This window comes from Ovis aries, chromosome 13 (genome assembly GCF_016772045.2).
Source record: "Ovis aries strain OAR_USU_Benz2616 breed Rambouillet chromosome 13, ARS-UI_Ramb_v3.0, whole genome shotgun sequence".
Lineage (NCBI taxonomy): Eukaryota > Metazoa > Chordata > Mammalia > Artiodactyla > Bovidae > Ovis > Ovis aries.
The window spans coordinates 30,764,542-30,784,598 of record NC_056066.1 but is presented as its reverse complement, the minus strand read 5'-3'; the positions used below and the strand labels follow the sequence as shown (position 1 = coordinate 30,784,598).

Genomic DNA, 20,057 nt, shown 5'->3' with positions numbered 1-20,057 from the left:
AAATAATATATATTTCCATCATCAGTAAATACATGGAAAGGTGAAAGTTTCCCTTTGCTTAGCTCCTTTATTTTCTCAAATTGTCTCTGGACTCTGACCTTTGGCATACATATATATCATCAGAAAGGAGTGCTAATCTCTAAGCTGAAAGGTTTTCCTTCCCATCACTTTGTGCTGGAGTTGACACTTTGAACTTTGAAAGGAGATTGATATTTATTCAAATCTCCTTAACATTTAAAACATCAAGTATTGAAGTTAATAGAAGTTTGACTCAGTTCTGACTTCTGGCCACAGGTCAGGGTACTGATACTGGATACTCTGGGACCTGGGGGTGAGTCCCATGTCCTTTGCCCACCTTCTGCTTTCCTAGTTCTCTCGCAGTGCTGGTGAAGGGCTGGCACAGCTGGCAACAGGGCACCTGGGCAGGTGTGTGTGGCTTGGTCCCTTCCTAATTGGAACCTCGTCCACTGCCCACAGGGCCCAGAAAGCAGTTCCTCTTGTCCTCTTTCCCCCTGTGAATGGCCTCTTCCCTGCCATCATGCCTGCTGTGCATTTATACAGCCCAGTCCACAAGAGAGGAGCAACTTTTTTTCTTAACTCTGGGTTTTCCGCAACCTCAGTCCTACACTCTTAAATATATATTCACTTACTCATTTGTTCATCAGACGTTTGCTGTTTGTTATTTGCCTGGTTCTATTCTTTTTCTGAAAAATCTTTTATTTTTGTATGGTAATGGTGAGCTCAGGTATTTTGAATGTGTTTGCTGGTATCTGGAAATTTGACAAACTCTGGATACTTTGTCAAGATACTGATTAACTTCCAGAAGGACTTAGCTTACTACTTAGCCAGGTCTCCCTCTGATTTTAGAGGTTCTGTAGTTGGAACTCCAGGGATGGTGGCTAGGTCCGTCTAGTCAAGGCTATGGTTTTTCCAGTGGTCATGTATGGATGTGAGAGTTGGACTGTGAAGAAAGCTGAGTGCCGAAGAATTGATGCTTTTGAACTGTGGTGTTGGAGAAGACTCTTGAGAGTCCCTTGGACTGCAAGGAGATCCAACCAGTCCATTCTGAAGGAGATCAGCCCTGGGATTGCTTTGGAAGGAATGATGCTAAAGCTGAAGCTCCAGTACTTTGCACACCTCATGCGAAGAGTTGACTCATTGGAAAAGACTGTGATGCTGGGAGGGATTGGGGGCAGGAGGAGAAGGGGACGACAGAGGATGAGATGGCTGGATGGCATCACCGACTCGATGGATGTGAGTCTGAGTGAACCCCGGGAGTTGGTGATGGACAGGGAGGCCTGGCGTGCTGCGATTCATGGCGTCACAAAGAGTCAGACACGACTGAGCGACTGAACTGAACTGAACTGAATTTTACTCAAAATTTAATTTTACTAGAGTTACCTAGAAATGAGTTGTTTGTACTGTGTAGTTTTTGTTTGTTTTGTGTATTTCCCTGACTTTTTCCACCCAGGCGACAGGTCAGAAAGTTAATTCCCAGGCCTAGGAAACCTGTGGCAGTAGGCTTAAATAAGACTACAATAAGACTTAAATAAGTTATATGAATATGTTATACATGTAGCCAATAATATAATTTGCTATCTTTGTTTTGGAAACTAAATGGAAGTAAAGGAAATATATATTGATAATTTTTATGACTTCAGACTTTTTAAAAATAGCAACAAGTTTTCTCATAGTTTCTTCCCTCAGTTTCTTTCTTATAATTTTATAAATTAAAACTTGATTTGATATTATGAGTGTTAAGAATTACTCTTAAATAAAAGAATTGCTATTCCAAACTTAAAGAAAAATACTCAGCTCTCTCCTTAATAACCTGAGGTCATATACTTTCATAAAATGGTAATTAAGAACTTATAACTTAATAACTATGACACACCATTTAAAGAGAGGTAACGTGAAAGGATATAGCATTTGGAGAGAGAAGAATTAAGTTTTGGGCTCTGCTATTCACTAGCTCTTTGATCTTGGGTCGCTAGCTTCCATTGTCACTATTGCCTGTTGGATGAGACAGTAGTTTATTAGCTAGCACACTTTGAAGTCTCACTTTTATCACTTAAAAAAAAAATCACATAGTGTTGAAGACTAGTTTAGAGGTATTGCAATGGTGTTTGTAAAATTACAGCATGCTAATCAAATGTAGGGTGTCGCTGGCATATAATTTTGATGTAGGGGCATTTGGAAACACTCTATCTTGGATCCATTCCTTGTTAAGCAATGCACCAGCCATGTGAATTTCAGCCCAAGTCCTGTGATTCCTGAATCTCTGGGTAGGAAGGTTGGAAACATGGAGACCTCCTAGAAAATGTGCTCTTTCAAAGAATCCCCAGGGACATGGCTCATTCATGTGATTTTCTGGATTTTCTAATTCTAATCTTCATTTTATACTGTCCTTATTTTGTCTTAAGAGGATTGCAGTCAAAAAGACAGGTCAGAAAGGGGTAGAACAGTATCTGCTACTCACCAAGCCTCTGAATTTGGAGAGAAATAGAGGAAACTAGATGAGTCTTGCCTTTGTGAGTTCATGGACTTGTAGAAATCCTCGAAAAGTGTGTGTACTGTTGATGATGGTATGTGTTCTTCTTAGGAACTGTGGGATTTGTGACATTAGTGAGGTCTCTGTGCATCTGTGATCTTCTTGAAAATGGAGAGTCTTGGGAGGAGAAATGTGATAGTATATGTGAAAGGCTGCATCCAGTGTCCAGCACATAGTAAACATTTAATGAATGGTTGCTGTTATTAATATTATTGTCCCCCGCAAAAAAAGGAACTTATTTCCCCTGCCTTAAAGATTCATGGGCTTCTCTGGTGGTTCAGTTGGTAAAGAATCCGCCTGCAGTGCAGGAGACCTGGGTCTGATTCCTGGGTTGGAAAGATCCCCTGGAGAAAGGAGCAGCTACCTACTTCAGTATTCTGGCCTGGAGAATTCCATGGACAGAGGAGCCTGGTGAGCTATAGTCCATGACACACAGAGTTCCAAGGCAATGAGGAAATTCAGTTTCACATACTGATTCAGCAATCTGGAGCAGGGGTAGCGGGGTGGGGTGGGGAGTCTGCAATGTAAACTCCATTCCACTGTCTCATCTGGAAGGTCAGCCAAGCCCCAGCACAGAACTGAACAGATGCAGAACCCTATATATTTTAAAATAATGAGGTAATTTTCTATTAATAAATCAGGCTCATATCACTATATCATTGGAAATAATTCTACCATTTCTCTTCTTGACCACAACCCTATGAAAAGCAAAAAGTTCCAGCAAGTGCTGAGTTTCTGAAAATGAGTGATTCCTCATCATTATTTCTCATGTATTTGCTCCAATATTCATTCTTGCATCAGCACATGTTGTGAGAATGGTACATGATGTGACTGTCCTGGAGTCATGAGAGGATGAGAGCAGGGAAAGGCATGGCATTTATAGACATTCAGAGATCTCACGGTGAGTTTCTCTGACATGGACACTCCCAGTGAAATCTTTGAAGAGTTCCTAGAAATGACCAAAGACTCAGACATTCTGATGGACCCGAGTGGACAGAGGATAAAGCACTGGGTTCCAGCAAATGTGTTTTCTTTCTTTTTAAGAAAAAGCAGTTATTATTATTTGGCTGGGCTTTCTCCAGTTGCTGCGAACAGAGGCTCTTCTTCCTTACAGTGTGATGGATTCTCACTGTGGTGGCTTCTCTTGTTGCAGAGCGCTGGCTCTAGGGCAAATGGCTCAGGAGTTGTAGTACTTGGGCTTAGTTGCTCTGTGGCATGTGGAATCTTCCTGAACAGTGATCGAACCCATGTTACCCGCATTGGCAGGCAGATTCCTAACCGGGACCACCAGGGAAGTCCAAGTGTGCTTTCCGCTAGGTCGCTGATGTGCAGATAGACACTGCACAGAACAGGGTCTTGTGGATGCCGATCTGAAGTCCTGAGCCACCATGTACCCAGTTGCCTTTCTTTGTAGGCATTTGACGGTGTAAGCTCTGCAACCGCCCGCCTTGCCGGTGTGTGTGGAAGACAGCAACTGAGCAACCCCATCATATCTTCCGGAAACAGCCTCTTCTTGCGATTTCAGTCTGGCCCTTCCAGACAGAGCCGGGGGTTCCGTGCTTACTTCAGACAAGGCAAGTTCCATGTTGTCTCCCCAAGGCACAGACCATCTGTCCTTACCTCTCCCTCTTGGTGCTGCAATACAATGAGACTAGTCCTTGGAAATTGTTTCCAGCTTTCTATTTAATGTGCAACACTTTAAGAAGAACAAAGGAACTATGGTTTGCAATGATTCTAACTGTTGGGGCTTTCAACTCTGTCTTTGTCTTCCGGACCTCTGTATTCCTCAAACAGGTTGTTGTCAGAATCATACTGTCTTTAATATTAGAGACACTTGTAAAGAAGTGTTTATCCAAATTCATTCATTCATAGATAAATGACCTAGCATTTATCTAAGATTTTATGCTAAGAGATACACTGGTATAAATTGCAAGAATTGTAACATAGAGTCAGATTCTAAGCCTTGAGATAGTGGTTGCCCTTGACCTGAAGAATCAATGTTGTTTTCTGTTGTCTTTTTCTTTTCTTTCTTTTTAGATTTTATGTGGACCTTTTAAAAAAATATTTTGAATTTGTTATACTATTTTTCTGTTTTTATTTACTTATTATTTATTTTTGGCTAAGAGGCATGTAGGGTATCTTAGCTCCCCCACCAGGGGTCAAACCTACACCCACTGCCTTGGAAGGAAAAGTCTTAACTGCTGCCTCGCCTGGAAGTGTGTCCACCCCCACCCCATACCCCACTACATTGTCTTTTTCTTAAATCATCACTTTCTACTAGAGACCTTTCCATCCATTGCCTTTTGTCTGGTACTTTTAGAGGTTAACCCTTTACCCACCATCAGAGATGGAACCTAGAGCTGGAGGGGCTCTTGTCTGTTGAATATGCCTGTGATTTTTTTTTCAGAGGATTCCTGTCCTTTCAAATAAGTGTGGTCTCTTTAGTCATTTCATCTGTTTCAGTGGACTCACTTGCTCATTTTTCTGTAGTAAAGAGCCCTGGCCTGGAAGAGTTTTTGGATGGAGGTCCCCTGAGGTTGCAATGTAGACTGCGAAGCAAGACTGATTGCAGAATTCTTTCAAAGAACAGTTTCTGAACACTTTTTCTTCTAACTAATCACTTATATTTCACTTCCGAGCACAAAAGTCCCCAGCAGGTCTTCTCTGGGCTACTATAGCAGCCTCCTTGGTCTCACGTATTCCTCCAAAGTCAGTGTGCAGGAGCGAGTTCTGACCCTGACCTTCGGTGTACCATCATCCATCCTGGCTCTGCACTAAACAGGGAGTGGAGCCCCAGCTTCTCTGGATGTTCCCCCATGGGGACAGAATCTGCCTGTCTTTTCTCAGCATTGCCCTGACTCTCCTCATGTGCCCCACACTTCAACCAAGTCTGTGTGGTATCCCCCATACCTTCCTCTCTATCTTGTTCAGACTGCCCTCTCCCCAGACCACTCTTCCTCACCCCGGCTCCTCCTTCAGCACCATCCCCTTTGTGAAACACCTGGTACACTCCCCAGCTCTCAGCAGGCACCCCTCGTCTTCTGTTCCCACAGGGATCTGCACATCCCTGATAACACACAACTGCCCGTATGAAGTCTCTGTCAATTGAGTATTTACTTTCCTAAAAATGAAGTCAGTTGTTAAGAGATTATCCCTGTGCCTCTAATTTATGAGTGGGTAAAGCAAGTGAATCAATGCCAGAGTTCTATTGAAAGATTCAGGCAACTCATAACCATTTAATCTGTTCTTTGCCACTCCCCACTTCCTGTAATTAAAGAACACTGTTATAAAGGTAGAGTACATTGCCACTTTCTCATGATTCATGTGCAGCTTCCTTGGCAGAGAATTTCCTTGACATGCCCTTTAGAAATAAGCAAACGTCACTTATGTTTTCATTCTTCAAATAATTGTTCTGGAGAATCAGTAGAAATCAAAAGTGTATGACAGAAGTGTGTGTCTGTGTGTCCCTCAGCCTGTGGCGGCCATATCCTCACTGACTCCGTTGACACTATATCCTCTCCACTGTTCCCGAACAACTATCCAAACAATCAGAACTGCAGCTGGATAATTCAAGCTCAACCTCCCTGTAAGTAACAAAAATAAAAAAGAATCCAGGATGCATCATGTCTGTGGGAAAGTCCAGCAATGACTCATGTTCTTATCTCTTCGCTGGTAACAATTGATGGCCTTCCTCTCCTGTTTTTGGAAGCCCTAATTCCTCATGTGCACAAGAACAAGGGTTTCCTAATCTGGTAGGAAGTCATTTTTGCTCTTTATTCTTAATTAATTTTCTTTTTATAAGTTTCAAGGCCTCGCAAAGGAAATAACAAAGCGAAAACCTATAACCTAGTAGAAATGACAGACATGTGAAATTGGGGATTAACAAAAATACTGGATGAATAAAGAGTTTTTGACTATTTGTCTTGACTGTAGTAGGTGCTCAAGAAGATGCTAAACGAATAAATGAACAATAAGAACCATAGACTAGAAAGTTAATAACTTATACTTTGGGGATGCAATGCTGTGAGCATATTGGTCTTCAGTTAAGGTGGAAGTTAGTGATAAAGCCTGGTTTCTCTTGGTTATAAAATGTATTTTTAAAAGTCCCAGCATAGGCTTTGAAGAAGCATTTAATAAGTACTTACTTGTATTCTTTTTAGAATCCTAGAATCTTTCTGATCTGGTAACAATCTAGTGGTAAGGAGTACTGTCCACATTTTACAGAGAAAATGAGGAGACCACTAAGAACTCGAGCAAAATGACTGTGAGGAGGGTGACCCTGGGGCTATGATGAATCTTGTTTCAAAGGAACCCTGCTCTTCTTGAGGTTTTCAGGGGAAATTGATGGCTTCAGACATAATGTGGGAAAAACATTAAGTTCTTGACTCCACTCTCTAATTAATGACCTGTGTGATAATAGGAAAGTCACTTAGGCTCACAAAGCCCCATCAGCTAATCTAACAAATGAAGGGTTTGGCTTAAATATTCTCTAACATTTTTCCTAGGGATGTTAAGCATTAACAAAAGGGTATCTTTATTGCTTTGCATATGATTTGGGGGTCAGTGATGTAACCCTTAGCCAAAGAAAGTAGCCAGCCAGCCAGGAACCAATCCTTGAATAAAGAAACTCCCGACCTTGAGTCCTGCAGCCTTGCACCTAAGGATAGTTTCTAAACAGTTGTAAAGCTCTTAGATCAAAGAGCTCACTGGTGTAAAGACAGCAAAAGGAAAAGATCCTATTCTAAAGATTCAAGACCCTGGAAGAAAACAAAAGGAAAATGGACCCAGACTCAGACTATTTTGCAAGTAATTCAAAGCTTTCTTTAAAAATGACTGAACCTCTATGTCCCTGCTTCTAGACTTAGAGTCTAACACAGAAAATGCTAGGATATTTGTGGCAGGGAGGAAAATGTGTCTTATTTACAAGCACAGGTAAAGAATCAGAATTTAAGGAAGCTAATAAGAAAAGTACTTCTGAGAGAAATACAGCAACAGCTGATACTTCCCCGTCATCCATGAAGTAAACCCACCCCAGGGTTCTCTTACCAGCACCAGCATTTCAGAGTCTATGGACATTTTTAAAAGCTTTTCAGTTACTCTTCAGACAAAAAACTTTTAGCACAGTGGTGGTTACTTCTCCTCTTTACCCCTGTCGTCTTGTGCACATCAATCAATTCTTTGCCAGAGAACCAGCAGGTGAAATGATCAGGGGTAAAATCTTGTTCCCTGTATGTTTTGTTGGCCAGAACTTTATTAAACAGTCTTCCTTTCTTTCCTCACAGTCAATCATATCACCCTGTCCTTCAGCCACTTTGTCCTTGAAAGCAGCACACCATGTACCCGAGATTTTGTAGAGGTGTTGGACGGCAGCCACGACAACGCACCCCTCCGAGGTATGCCATGCTCACTCACTCACTTCTGTGGCCTGGGCTCTTTACAGTTTCTGTACTTACATGTGTATATGCTGTCCTCAGAGGTTAGAATGTTTCCAATAACTGTGAAGACTGTCATAAGCCAAGTAAAGATACTGAGAGGCTGAGGAAGCAGGATTCAACGTAGGGCTTGAGAAACTCAGCTCATTCATCTTCAAGGACATGAATGGTTTATGTATTTTTTTTTTAATTGAAAAGTTGCAACTGCTTTAAACAGTAGTAAAATGCAATCCCTTCTAACATTAGATAGTATTCCGGTGGGAAATTTCTTGTTACTGTTTGACCACAGTTCTCATGTTCAAATTGAGCATGTTTCTTCTGGTTTTGTCCTCAGTGGAAGGAAAATAATGGATGGATGGATGGATAGATAGATAGCTATAATGGATAGGTAAATACATACACACCCCCCTGCCCCCCAACACACGCACATATATATATATACATTGGATGGATGGATGGATGGATAGATAGCTGTAATGGATAGGTAAATACATACACACAGACCTCCCCCCCACACACAAATATATATACACACATACATTGAATGGATGGATGGATGGTTGGATGAACAGAATAGATAGATAGACTGACAGGCAGACAGGCAGATATTATGGAGTTCTGTTTGTAAGACATCCCAGTAAAATTAAAGAATGTTGCTTATAGTTTTTATAATGTTCTCAAACAAAATAATCTCAGGTTATTTTGGGAAGATCCCCTGGAGAAGGCAATGGCTACCTACTCCAGTTTTCTGGCCTGGAGAATTCCATGGACAAAGGAGGCTGGCATGTATACATGTATCTGTATACATATAATTCCATGGACAGAAAAGCCTGGTGGTCTACAGTCCATGGGTTCGCAAAGAATCGGACGTGACTGAGCGACTTTCACTCACTCACTCATTTAAGTGTTCTCTATGAGTCACTCCTATTTGAGCACTGTCACTCAAGCTCCTTATCCTGCAGTAGAAAACAGGTTGCATTAGAGAAGGGACTTTGTTTTGCTCATGGCTGTATCCTCAGTACCCAGAACAGTGCCTGAGATGATAGTAGGCAACTGACAAGTGCTCTCTGTGGACTTCTGATTGTATTCTTTGTGATTTTTGTCTGTAAGCATTTGACCACAGTCAAGGATATATTATTTAACAGACACTTATATAACCTTGCACTGAGCACTATTCTGAATTTTATAATAGTAAACTTTATAAATAGTACTATTTTTATAAAGTTCTATTTATTAAAAAACTTTATAAATAGAACTTTATAAATAGTAACTCAATTCTTATACCTTTATTACATAGAATTTCATTATTATCCATGTACCTGTTTCTCAAGTGGGAAACTGAGGCACAGAGAACTTGAGTAACTTGACTCATGTCACATAGTTGGTAAGTGGCTGAGCCTGGAGGTGAATTCAGGTGTTCTGGCTCCAACATCCACAGTGTCTCAGCTATTGTGTATTGCTGTTAACTATTAGCCCACTTCTTTGTGCAGGTGCCGACTGCCCTGGAGAGTTTAGCATTAGTTACATTTGGAAGTTATCTGTGTTTCTCTTACCTTCCCCTCACAGTCTTTATCATATTTATAAATGTGTTCACAGTTTATTTTGAATCATCAGGCATCACCCCAAACACTGACCCTGATCTAAATGGTTTTCTAGTAGTGGTTTCTTTTGTTTGCTTTGGTCTCTTGTGATTTTAGTGAATACATGTTGGCATATCATCATTCATTCTCCTTGTCAATATCATCATTATTTAGGCCGATACTGTGGCCCTTCCTTGCCCCATCCTATCACTTCCTTCAGCAATGCTCTGGTGCTGAAGTTCGTCTCGGATTCTACAGTGAATTTTGGTGGTTTCCACGCCACATATGCTGCGTCCACGTCAGGTAAGAGATGTTAGCAAGCAGTGCTATTAGGTTAAGAGGAGTGTGTAGAAAATCCTTGATTTATTATTTGGGATTCCTTTGCATTTTGTGTTCTGAGCTAGTTTCATAGATCACCTCTGTGACTCATTTTACTGTCTTTCACATTTGGTTAACGTGTTTATAAATTCTATCAGCTGTGAACTCTGTACCACATCTTCTTTATCCATTCACAGACATTTGCTCCCGTACCTTGACTATTGTGACTAATGCTGCTCAGGGTGAGCACTGGAAGTGGGGAGAATTGGTTGGAATGATCTTGGGTGACTTGCTTGTCGGTGTGTCCTTGTTCTCCTTCTTGATACGTTTGTTGAGGGGGCCCCTGATGGACAGTGTCCAACGGTGTCTCTAACCGGTGGACAGCTGCCATGCTTCAGCCTCCCTGGCCTGACAGCTGCACTCAGGCAGGGCTGGGTGTCTTCAGGGATGCAGGATGGACCATGGCACATGGGGAGAAGGGAAAGAGGAGCACCCAGTAAGAGGCTGTAAGCTAGGATAGTTGTACTTGTCAGCTTCCTCATTATTAGCTGTTAAAAGCCATAGAATGCCTGGGAGATCTGTGCAGGTTTCAGTGCTCTCCTGAGAAGGAAATGGTGAAATATTGCTTTCTTTTCTAGGCCAGGGCTGAAAATCATCCTGGTCAGAAATACTGAGGATTAAAATGAGTCTTTTATTACATAGAGCTATAGTTCACAGGAAGAAAGGGCTTTTAGAAAAGAAACTACAGGGATTCATTCTAATCCACCATAACCAGTGGCTTTTAGTTTTCAAGTCACAGAATCTTTCCTGATTATTATATATGCCGTGAATTTTTTTTATTATGAAATGAAAACAGTACATCCTTTGATGCTCCTAACAGCTCTTCCAGTGTTCTTTCTCTATCTTACGGTGTCTTGTATTTGACATTGACTCTGCCACTCACTTTGTTTCTCTTTTCTTCTAGCTTGTGGTGGGATATTCCACATGGCTGAAGGCATCTTCAACAGCCCTGGCTACCCAGAAGTTTATCCTGCTAATGTGGAATGTGTCTGGAACATCGTCAGTTCCCCTGGCAACCAACTCCAGCTGTCTTTTATGTAAATCCTTTTTTTTTTTTTATAGTGTATTGTTTCAGTGAGAATGAATCTGCAGGAAGGAAGCTATGTTACTAATAGGATGGACAACTAATAGCATATGTGTCCAAACAACTGTTAAGAGAATATGGTGGGAACTTCAAGGAAGTCTGCATATTTCCTCTGTTTTAGTCATCGTTTGGGTTATAAATAGCATTAAACTTCTCTTATGAATGGTTTTAGAGTCCTGCCTAACATTACCAAGAATACATGCCTGAGCTCTCGGCATGTTTTAATTTTTGGAATTCTTATCTTCAGATAACATTAATTTTATCTTTTTTTTTTTAAAAAAAAAAAAACAACTTAGAAACATTTAGACTCTTCCAGAGAATCACTATCATTCTTTCTTCCAGCAGAAATCCGTGTCTCAATTAAGCCTTCTTTACTCATACACCTTATCTCCACTGCAATCCACTTTTTCTTCTTACTCTTGGCAATAAAAGGATTTTGGAAGTATTTGAAGCTGTTGGCCTGACAAAAATAGGTATTTTTGTCAGACATTTTTTCCAACAAAGATGGGTTTATTTGGAATCATCAGAGAACTGCAGTTTGAGGCCTGCAACCATAGTGAGCCACGTGCAAGTCCCTATACAGAAAGGGAAGGAGAACACTTCTGTAGAGAAGAAAAGGAAGTTAAAGGGCTATTGTAAACTTTCTTCTCATTGGCTGAGCCCTTCAGGAAGAAAGAGAGGTCTTTTTTCTTCCTGTTGGACACTTCTGTTTTTGCACGGCATGAGACTGCCCCCTTTTGGTATGTGACTCTATTTAATTGAGATTCTATTTATTAACTTTTTACATTTCCCCCTTTTGATCATAATATTTTTCTAAAAGCATTGCTGATCTAGAATCAGGGTTTCTAGTTTTAGCAGTTTTCTGTGTGTCCATGTCAAGAAGGACCTTTCCTAGTATAGTATCTCATGTCAGAGCGAAAGTGCACAGACTGGAAATCTATTAAGGTCACATTTGTATAACTAGGAGGAGTGGGAGGGAGAATGCTTGGGTACTTTTAATCTGAAGTGCATTTGATATCAAGATCATAGACACTGGAGATTGTCTGAAACCATATATCATCATCAGAGGTTTGGCAACAAACATCTAACAGGCCTAGTCTGGATATCTTGGGGAACTGTCTAATCTGATGTCATCTGCTTCAATTCCAGAAAATCTTTGCTTCAGGTCACCAGGTGATGTGCAGGTCCAATCAGGGTTCAGTGATTTCTTTAGGTGAACCATATGAATCCAAGAGTCTATTCCTGAGAGCTTGGTTTCACAGGGTTGGTTAGAGGTACCCAATAGGAGCCTTTCCAGTGAGGATGAAGTGAGTTCTTCTGGAGGAGTCTTTTCCAATAGACAAAACCTCCAGGTTTCAAGATGTAACGCTTAATGTCTTCATCTCTCAAAGGTACACTATGAAAAGATTATGCTATTAAAACATGGTTACTTTTACTAGCAATTAATCCCTTGCAGTATTGGAATATCTCTCTTTTTACCAGTTGTGGTTTAAAATAAGTGAGAGCCAAGTGCATTGGAAATTCTGGGGCTATCTCAAAAGATAAGAGTTTATATGTTTCAAAAGGGGAGGATCCAAGATTTAGAAGGACTGATAGCAATGTTTTTGACCAAGGTGTTTGGAGGGCTTCTATAAATTTGGCTAAGTCTTAATGATGCTGTTTGGTGTTCAATTAAATCAGAGGATTGAAGGTGGTAAGCACAGTGGAAGAGCTGTAAAACTAGTCAAACAGCAGACTTGTCAGAGTACCTGGCCAGTAGAATGGATTGCTTCAATCACTGTGAAGTCTGAGAGGAGTTCCCCAGGTAGGGATCCTCTTTTCAAAAGGACTTTTGCCGCAGAAGAGAGAGCAGCCTGTCTGCAAAGGAAGGCCTCAGTCCACTGTGAAAACATATAGACCATGACTAAAACATATTTATATCCATTAGAGGAAGAAATTGTGTAAAATCCATTTGCCAGAGCTTGAATGGTCCATTAGGCAATTTAAAATGTCTGGGAGCAGCACAGACAGGCTTCCCTTAGTTCTACTTTGGACAAGTGGGACAAGTGAGGTAGGCACTTTTCTCAGCCTTGTTAATGTTTCCTCTCTAATATTGATTCATGAAGGCAATCATCTTGTCAGGAGAACAATGGTTTAATGCATGCACAGTGGTGGGGAGTGAGAGTTTTAGAGTGTCTGGTAGCAATAGGTTGTTATTTGATGTGAACCAGAGCTTTCTCTTTTTATCAAACCAACAATAATTGAATTTCCAATCTTATTTTCCCTTTTCTGAGGCCAATTTCTGGGCTTCTCTAGCCAGTTTTTCTAATTTTCCCTTTGGGCCAGAAGTTTGGTTGCTATTGGTTCCTTTAAGGGCAGCATTCCTTATAAAACTATTGTCAAAGTGATTTTCCTTAGCTTACAAAGAGTCAGGTTCACAATGTCTCAGAATCTTAATAATAGCTAAAGTGGCAAGGGAAAGTATCACATCCAATAATTCTTAAACTTGAGGGGAGGCATTTAAAACTTTTTTGCCCCTGGAAGTAAGGAGGGCATATTGCTTAGTAACGAAGACACATTGCTCCCACGGTATTCCAAAATTATGAGCTACTCCAAAAGCTACTATCAATATGAGGTACTATCAATATAAATATTAGCAGTTTTATCCTTGGTTAAAGTATGTGTGGTGTGTGTGTGTGTGTATGTGTGTGTGTGTGTGAAGTCACTCAGTAGTGTATGACTCTTTGTGACCCCGTGGACTGTAGCCTGCCAGGCTCCTCTGTCCATGGGATTCTCCAGGCAAGAATACTGGAGTGGGTTGCCATTTCCTTCTCCAGGGGATCTTCCTGACCCAGGGATCAAACCCAGGTCTCATGCACTGCAGGCAGATGCTTTATCCTCTGAGCCACCAGGGAAGCCAGTTAAAGTGTTAAAGTATAAGCCCATGTAAAAGCATATAGTTCAATCTGGGCCAAAGTAGCCTTAAGTAAGGATGCTGCTCAGCAACAACAAAATGAGTCTTAGTAGCATGTTGTTTAGTCACTAAGTCGTGTCTGACTCTTTGCAACTACATGGACTGTAGCCTGCCAGGCTCCTCTACCCATGGGATTTCCCAGGCAAGAATCCTGGAGTGGGTTGCCTTTCCTTCTCTAGAGGATCTTCCTGACCCAGGGATTGAACCTGCATCCCTCGCACTGAAGGTGGCTTCTTTACCACTGAGCCACCGGGGAAGCCCCATAATAGCATACCTGGAACTATTAGTATGTTTGCCATTGTCACCTTTTAAATGAGAGCATCAGTGAACCATGAAAAGCCAGCATCACCCAGTGGAATTTCCTGTAGATCATCACAAGGAGTCCGAAGGTGGTGCATCAGTGTTAAGCATCATGAGGGACTTTGTTGGTGATGGAAGGGAGAGGAGTAGCTGGGTTAAGGGCTTTATAATGTAAAAGAGTTATGTGAAGAGCATTTAACAAAAGGACTGAGAAAGGTTGAATGTGATGAGAATTCAGAACTTCTACCACATGAGATACAAAAACGGTTGAAAGGAATCTCACAATAATTTTCTCGTAATTTTAACCAAAAGGAGTGACTGTAACGACTGTAAGGCACGGGGGATATCCCCATTCTACAGGGGCCGGTTGCTGGCCGTGATACTCTATGTGTCAGTGTTGCATTCTCTTGCTTTTCGTATAAAAAGGGAAAAGAGAATCTGATCATTGGGATGCCCAAGGACAGGTGAGTTCACCAAATTGCCTTTGAGGCCTTGAAGGTTATGTTATCACGTTTCCTCTTAAAATTGGGTTGAGGATGTTATTGTTAAGTAAAACATACAGAGATTTAGCCATAAGAGAGAAATTTGGAATCCAGTTTCAGCAATAATCATCTAGCTAGAGAAAACTTCATAGCTGTGCTTAGTTTCAGGTTTTGGGAAATGTAGGACACCACAAAGTCTGTCTGGACCCAGGTACCGCCCTTGTCCTGATAGCAGATACCCTAAATATCAAAGCTGGATTTGGGCAGACTGCAGTTTTCCTTTGGTGATCTTAGGTCCCTTTAAGGCTGAAAGCTTTAGCACATGGATGCAGTTTTCCTGTGAGGCTTGAGATGCAGCATGAAGAAGCAAATCACCCACATGTCGCAGCTAAGTAGTTGAACTTCCAGAGAACTTTGTATGATCCAGACCAGCCCTCACAATTCCTGAGCAACAAGAACTCTGAGTAAAACCCTGAGGTGTTACTGTCCAGGTGAGTTGTTCTTCTTACCAAGTAAAGGCCAAAAGGTATTGACTAGCTTCATCAACCAGAATGCTAGAGAATGCACTGCATGAATCAATTGCAGTAAAGAATTTGCTTCCAGCTGGACTGATATCAGTATCATGTGAGAGTTGGGGACCACACAATGGAAAAGGATACCAGTGTTGTTGATTGTTTGGAGGTCCTAGATAAATCTGTTCTTTAGCTTTTGTCACTGGTGAACTGGGAATGCTTCAAAGGATAGTACAAGGGATAATGAAACCTTGAGCTTTGTAGCTTCCTAGTAGGGTTTTTGTGTCTTGAAGAATATTTGAATTTAAAGACTTTTTATGAATTCTGGGAAGAGGCTTTGAGGGGTCTACTTGAATCTTCATAGGAGGTGTGTTGTGAATTTTGACAACATCAGTTAGAGATTTTGCCCATAAGGAAGGTGGTAGCTGATTCAATAGAGACAAATGGTAAGTATTTCCAGAATCAGCTCTAGAACCATCAGAGATAGAAGACTGAAGATGTCAAAGGGTCATCTAATTTCCCCTGTTGGTTACTTTGATGACTCCTGTCAGAATCTTGAATTATTTCCCCCTTCTTGGACAAAAATATTCCAGCATGGCACTTCTCTAAGATGTCTTGACCTGACAAATGGGTAGTGCTAGAAGAACTAAGGGAAAAGCACATGTATCTCCCAAAGGACTTAAACAAAAGGGAATTGGTTCAGAGACAGGAACCTCCTGAGACTCGTTAGATCCCCACTATGTGAACTGTTTCTGTTCTCTGAGGCAGGGGCTTTTTTAAAACAGTAATGGAATTGAGCACCGAGAGTGTGGCTCTGGGGTCAGTTAGGACTGGAAGAAATCCATTCCTAATCTAAAGAAATGTTTCTCCACACAAGTAAAGAGGGAAGATTAGGAAGAATTCCTGCAGTTCCTCAGAGCCCCATCAGTGTAAACTGGGAGGATGTTGAAAGGCCGGTTAGAAGGCCAGTTAGAAGTGCTTCAGGCTGAAGGTGTCTGAAGCACTTAGATTTGTAACAATCTCTTTTCCAGTGTCCTGGCTCTGCAATAATAGCAGATACTAGTAGGGTATGGTTTCACTTAAGAGCCTTCTTTTGCTGGGGTTGAAAATTAAGAATTTTGGCAGTCTTCCTCTGAGGTGACTCATTTGGAGTTGGAGAGAGCTGGTTTGACACATTAGCTAAATCCATCCTGATCCTTGTTACTAGAAGGGAAAAGGCCCAGTTCAGCCCATTAACAAACATAGTGTTAAAAGCTACCTGGGTGAAATCAACATCTAAAAGAATATCAGAATTTTCCTCAAAAAATGATGTGAAGTTGATTGTAATAATCATGAACAGTTTCATCAGATTTTTGTGTGTGAGCCTGGATTTTGTTCCAATCAGCAGGTTTTAGAGAAACCCCAGGAACAATGTGATGAAGCCTCCCGGGGATTGCCTGAGCCTGATCATATAATGATAGCAGTCTGGCCTCCCAGCTGTAATTATAGAAACCTTTCAGGATTTTCCCCAATTAGTAGTTTTCATCCAATGCTGATCCTAGCCTTCACTGACCAGCATAAGAACTAGCTGATGTAAGGTTGACAAGTTTAAATAATTATATTAAAATTTTCCAGCAATCTGTGAATATCCTCAGTTACTTTGGGAAAACTTTTGACTATAGCTCTCAATTCAGCTTTGGTTCAGGGAATACAAAAAATTAACAGTTCAGCCTCTGCATTCTTGGAAGGCTTAAATTTTAAATAGACATTCCAACAAGTTCAGAGGAAAAGCGAATGAGAATAGTTTCAATAGGGAAGCTTGGTAAGAGAATTGGCAGGAGGGTAATTGACAGTACAGAGAAGGAGGAGACAGTATAGCTAGGCAGAAGGAAGATGGCCCTGGAGATGGGCTCTAACCCATGAAGAGCCAAAAGAGAGAGACCAGATGATGTTAGGGGCAGAGCCTGAGACAGAGAAGCTGAAGAAGAGGAGCCTGAGGCACTGGGAGCCATTTTATCTCTCATTACTCATGTTTTCCTTAAAATCTTACTTTGTAAAGAAGCAATTCTAGACTCCTGATAATGTTGGGAAACTTCCAAATACCAATCAAAGTAAGCATTCCACTAATTTCTGGAAATTTTGAGCTATTGTAGTCCTCTTTGTTTCTAAAAAAATTTCAACTTTGGGAATTTCAAAAGTTCATCATAATGGTCATTGAGATCCTAATTGCCTTTGGTCAGGTTGGCCCATTTAGTTAGAAATGTGCATAAGGAAAGACTTCAGTTCTTAAACATCAGATTTGCCAGAGTCTCTGTTTGGAAGGTACTCTCACAATTTTTAGTTAACTGGGCTCTGATGTCTCAGAGGTTTTTCTCTAGAGTAAAAGAACAATTTTCAAACATTTTGCAGCATAAGCATCTCAGTTCAAATAGCTCACAAGCCTAAAATACCAGTCAATTCAGAGGAAATATCTTGTTCCTAGAGGAGCTTGGCCAAAGGCTTTTTTAGACATTTCCAGAGACTAGCCCTTTGCAAAGGAATAGGCTGAAGGCTGGACAAAACCAGGCACAGTTTCAGTGAAATGTCCCTTGCTCCCGAAGGAATGGATCAAAGGCTAGTCTGTTTCAACAGAAACAGTCTGATCTCAAATCAGACAGAAGTGCCAAGTGAGTACTTGCATACAGAGTAAAGCACTGACCAGAAAGATGAAGCTTTAAAATAGATTCTGAATAAAACCTAGAGAGCTTCAAATGCAAAGAGAATGTGAGCTCAGATCCAGGAGAAGGATCTTCAGACTCCAGATCGGGTGAGAAAAGCAGTGAATGACAATGGGCTGAATTGTGGGTGCCATACCTGTTTGCTTGCCGAACCACCAAAATGTGGATCTGAAATAAATAGAATGCTACATGTTCCTCCAGCAAAGATGGGCTTATCCAGGATCAGCAGAGAACTGCAATTCAGGATGTACAACTGTAGTGATCTACTGCAAGTCCCTGCCCAACAGGAGGATGATACTTTTTTAGAGAGAAAAGGAAGCCGGGAGGGCAGTCAACAGAATCCATGACTTTTATTGGCTGAGTCCATGCTAGCAGAGAGAGGAGTCTTCTTTCTTCTTCCTGTTGGGCTCAGCTACCATCATGGGGTGTGAGAGTTCCTTCTGGTTTCTCCATTCTTTATAATTGAGGTTTCTTTGTATTAATTTTGACAGAAATTAATGAAAAATCACTCTTATGTTCCTCATTGAACTATGAGCCCTTTTAAATAAGAAGTATGGACGTACAGTCAGCAGTAGGATCCTGCCACATTCTGGATGATCTTAGGTTAAATTAAATAGCAATAATGTATTTTCTAGACGTAGATAGTACAAAGGACATGGTAAGTGAAATGGGGCTTTTTAATCCATCAGTAGAGAAATACTTGTAACACTGGTAGTGCCACACTGGTAATGGGTGCTTAATAAATATTGGATAATAAGATATTGGTTTTTAAAACTAAAAGGTTTTTGTTTTATTGGGCTTTGGTTGATATTACTAATTCTGTTTTGAAAAGAATATAATACCTAACTTACTGCGGAGAGAAGAGGATGGTTTTGAGGACACTGATCTGTTTATTCCAAAAACCTTGCTCCTCTTCTAGACATGCCATTCTGTGCATCAAGAATGGGTGGTTTTTTTTTTCAGTGAAAGAGAAGTCCTATCACTGGACCATGTTCAAATATCTCAAGTTACTTTTTTTTAGCCTACCAGTCAATGTCATTTAGGGCCCAACTGGCATTGTGTCAAAACAAAGACACCCTCTGAGCACCTGAAAGGCAATGCGAGTTTAAGATGTCACATTGGAAAGAGGTTTTGTTTGCTTTTATCTTTATAAAAAGCACAAAGTTTTATATGAGAAGAAATATAAGTACATATATATATATAACATATATATACACATACAGCCATATATATACATATGTATTTTTTATTCAACATTTATTAAGCCCCTACTTTATACAGGTAAGCATTTGTTACACATATGTTAGATGCATCATATATAAAGCACAATTTACTCTCATAATAGATGCTTTATAGCCAAGGATGAATAAAATGTGAACATTGTTCTTATGGTAAGTCCCAAGTCCTTCACATAGATTACTAGGCTTCATAATTGCTAAATTAAAGGGCTTTGTTGTTGTTGTTGTTGTTGTTTTCCTCTTTGTCCTTACCACATTCACGATCTTAAACAGTCCGATGTTCAGCAGTTATCAGGTACTGGGCCAGGTACTGGGAATGTTCAAGACAGACAAGATCCCATTTTTTGTTAAGTTACTAAGAAGTTGATGTCAAGAAGCTATTTGTTTAAAACCTAGAGAGATTGATATCATCTTTGGGGATAATCTTATCCATATACGGTCATAGTTATGATTAGATATGTTAAATTTTAAATGTACAGCACAGGGCTGAGGCATGCCTGATGTTCAATGAATGTTAATTCTCTCACCCTGCCATTTCTAAAGTCTCTTGTTTGGCAGTTCAAAAAATTAAATGGACAACACTGAGCTCTCCCCCAAGAGGACAGAAGATAAACACAAAAAGCAAGTTTCATCCATTTTATTCTTTAATAGACAGTAAATCCTGATTATTGTATAAACAAATCTAATGCTTCATCTTTTTTTCTTCTCATCCATGAGAAGTTAATTTTGATTATTTTGTCTTCCTTGCTTGAGTTTTATTTTTAAAGTATAATTTGTGGAATACAAGATGTTCCTCTTTATGCAGATGATAATGAGAAGGGCTTTATGGCAAGGCCTCCGAGTTATTTCTG

At 40.6% G+C, this 20,057-nt stretch overlaps 1 protein-coding gene across 1 annotated transcript in view; it reads left to right on the top strand.

The window, feature by feature from the left end:
- Nucleotides 1-20,057, top strand: part of CUBN (cubilin) — a 272,612-nt gene that overhangs the window by 150,908 nt on the left and 101,647 nt on the right. The window contains exons 32-36 of the mRNA XM_015099599.3: nucleotides 3,966-4,125; nucleotides 6,024-6,137; nucleotides 7,834-7,944; nucleotides 9,738-9,866; nucleotides 10,846-10,978. Of these exons, the coding sequence (XP_014955085.3) occupies nucleotides 3,966-4,125; nucleotides 6,024-6,137; nucleotides 7,834-7,944; nucleotides 9,738-9,866; nucleotides 10,846-10,978 (647 nt within the window). The remainder of the gene's footprint in view (nucleotides 1-3,965; nucleotides 4,126-6,023; nucleotides 6,138-7,833; nucleotides 7,945-9,737; nucleotides 9,867-10,845; nucleotides 10,979-20,057) is intronic.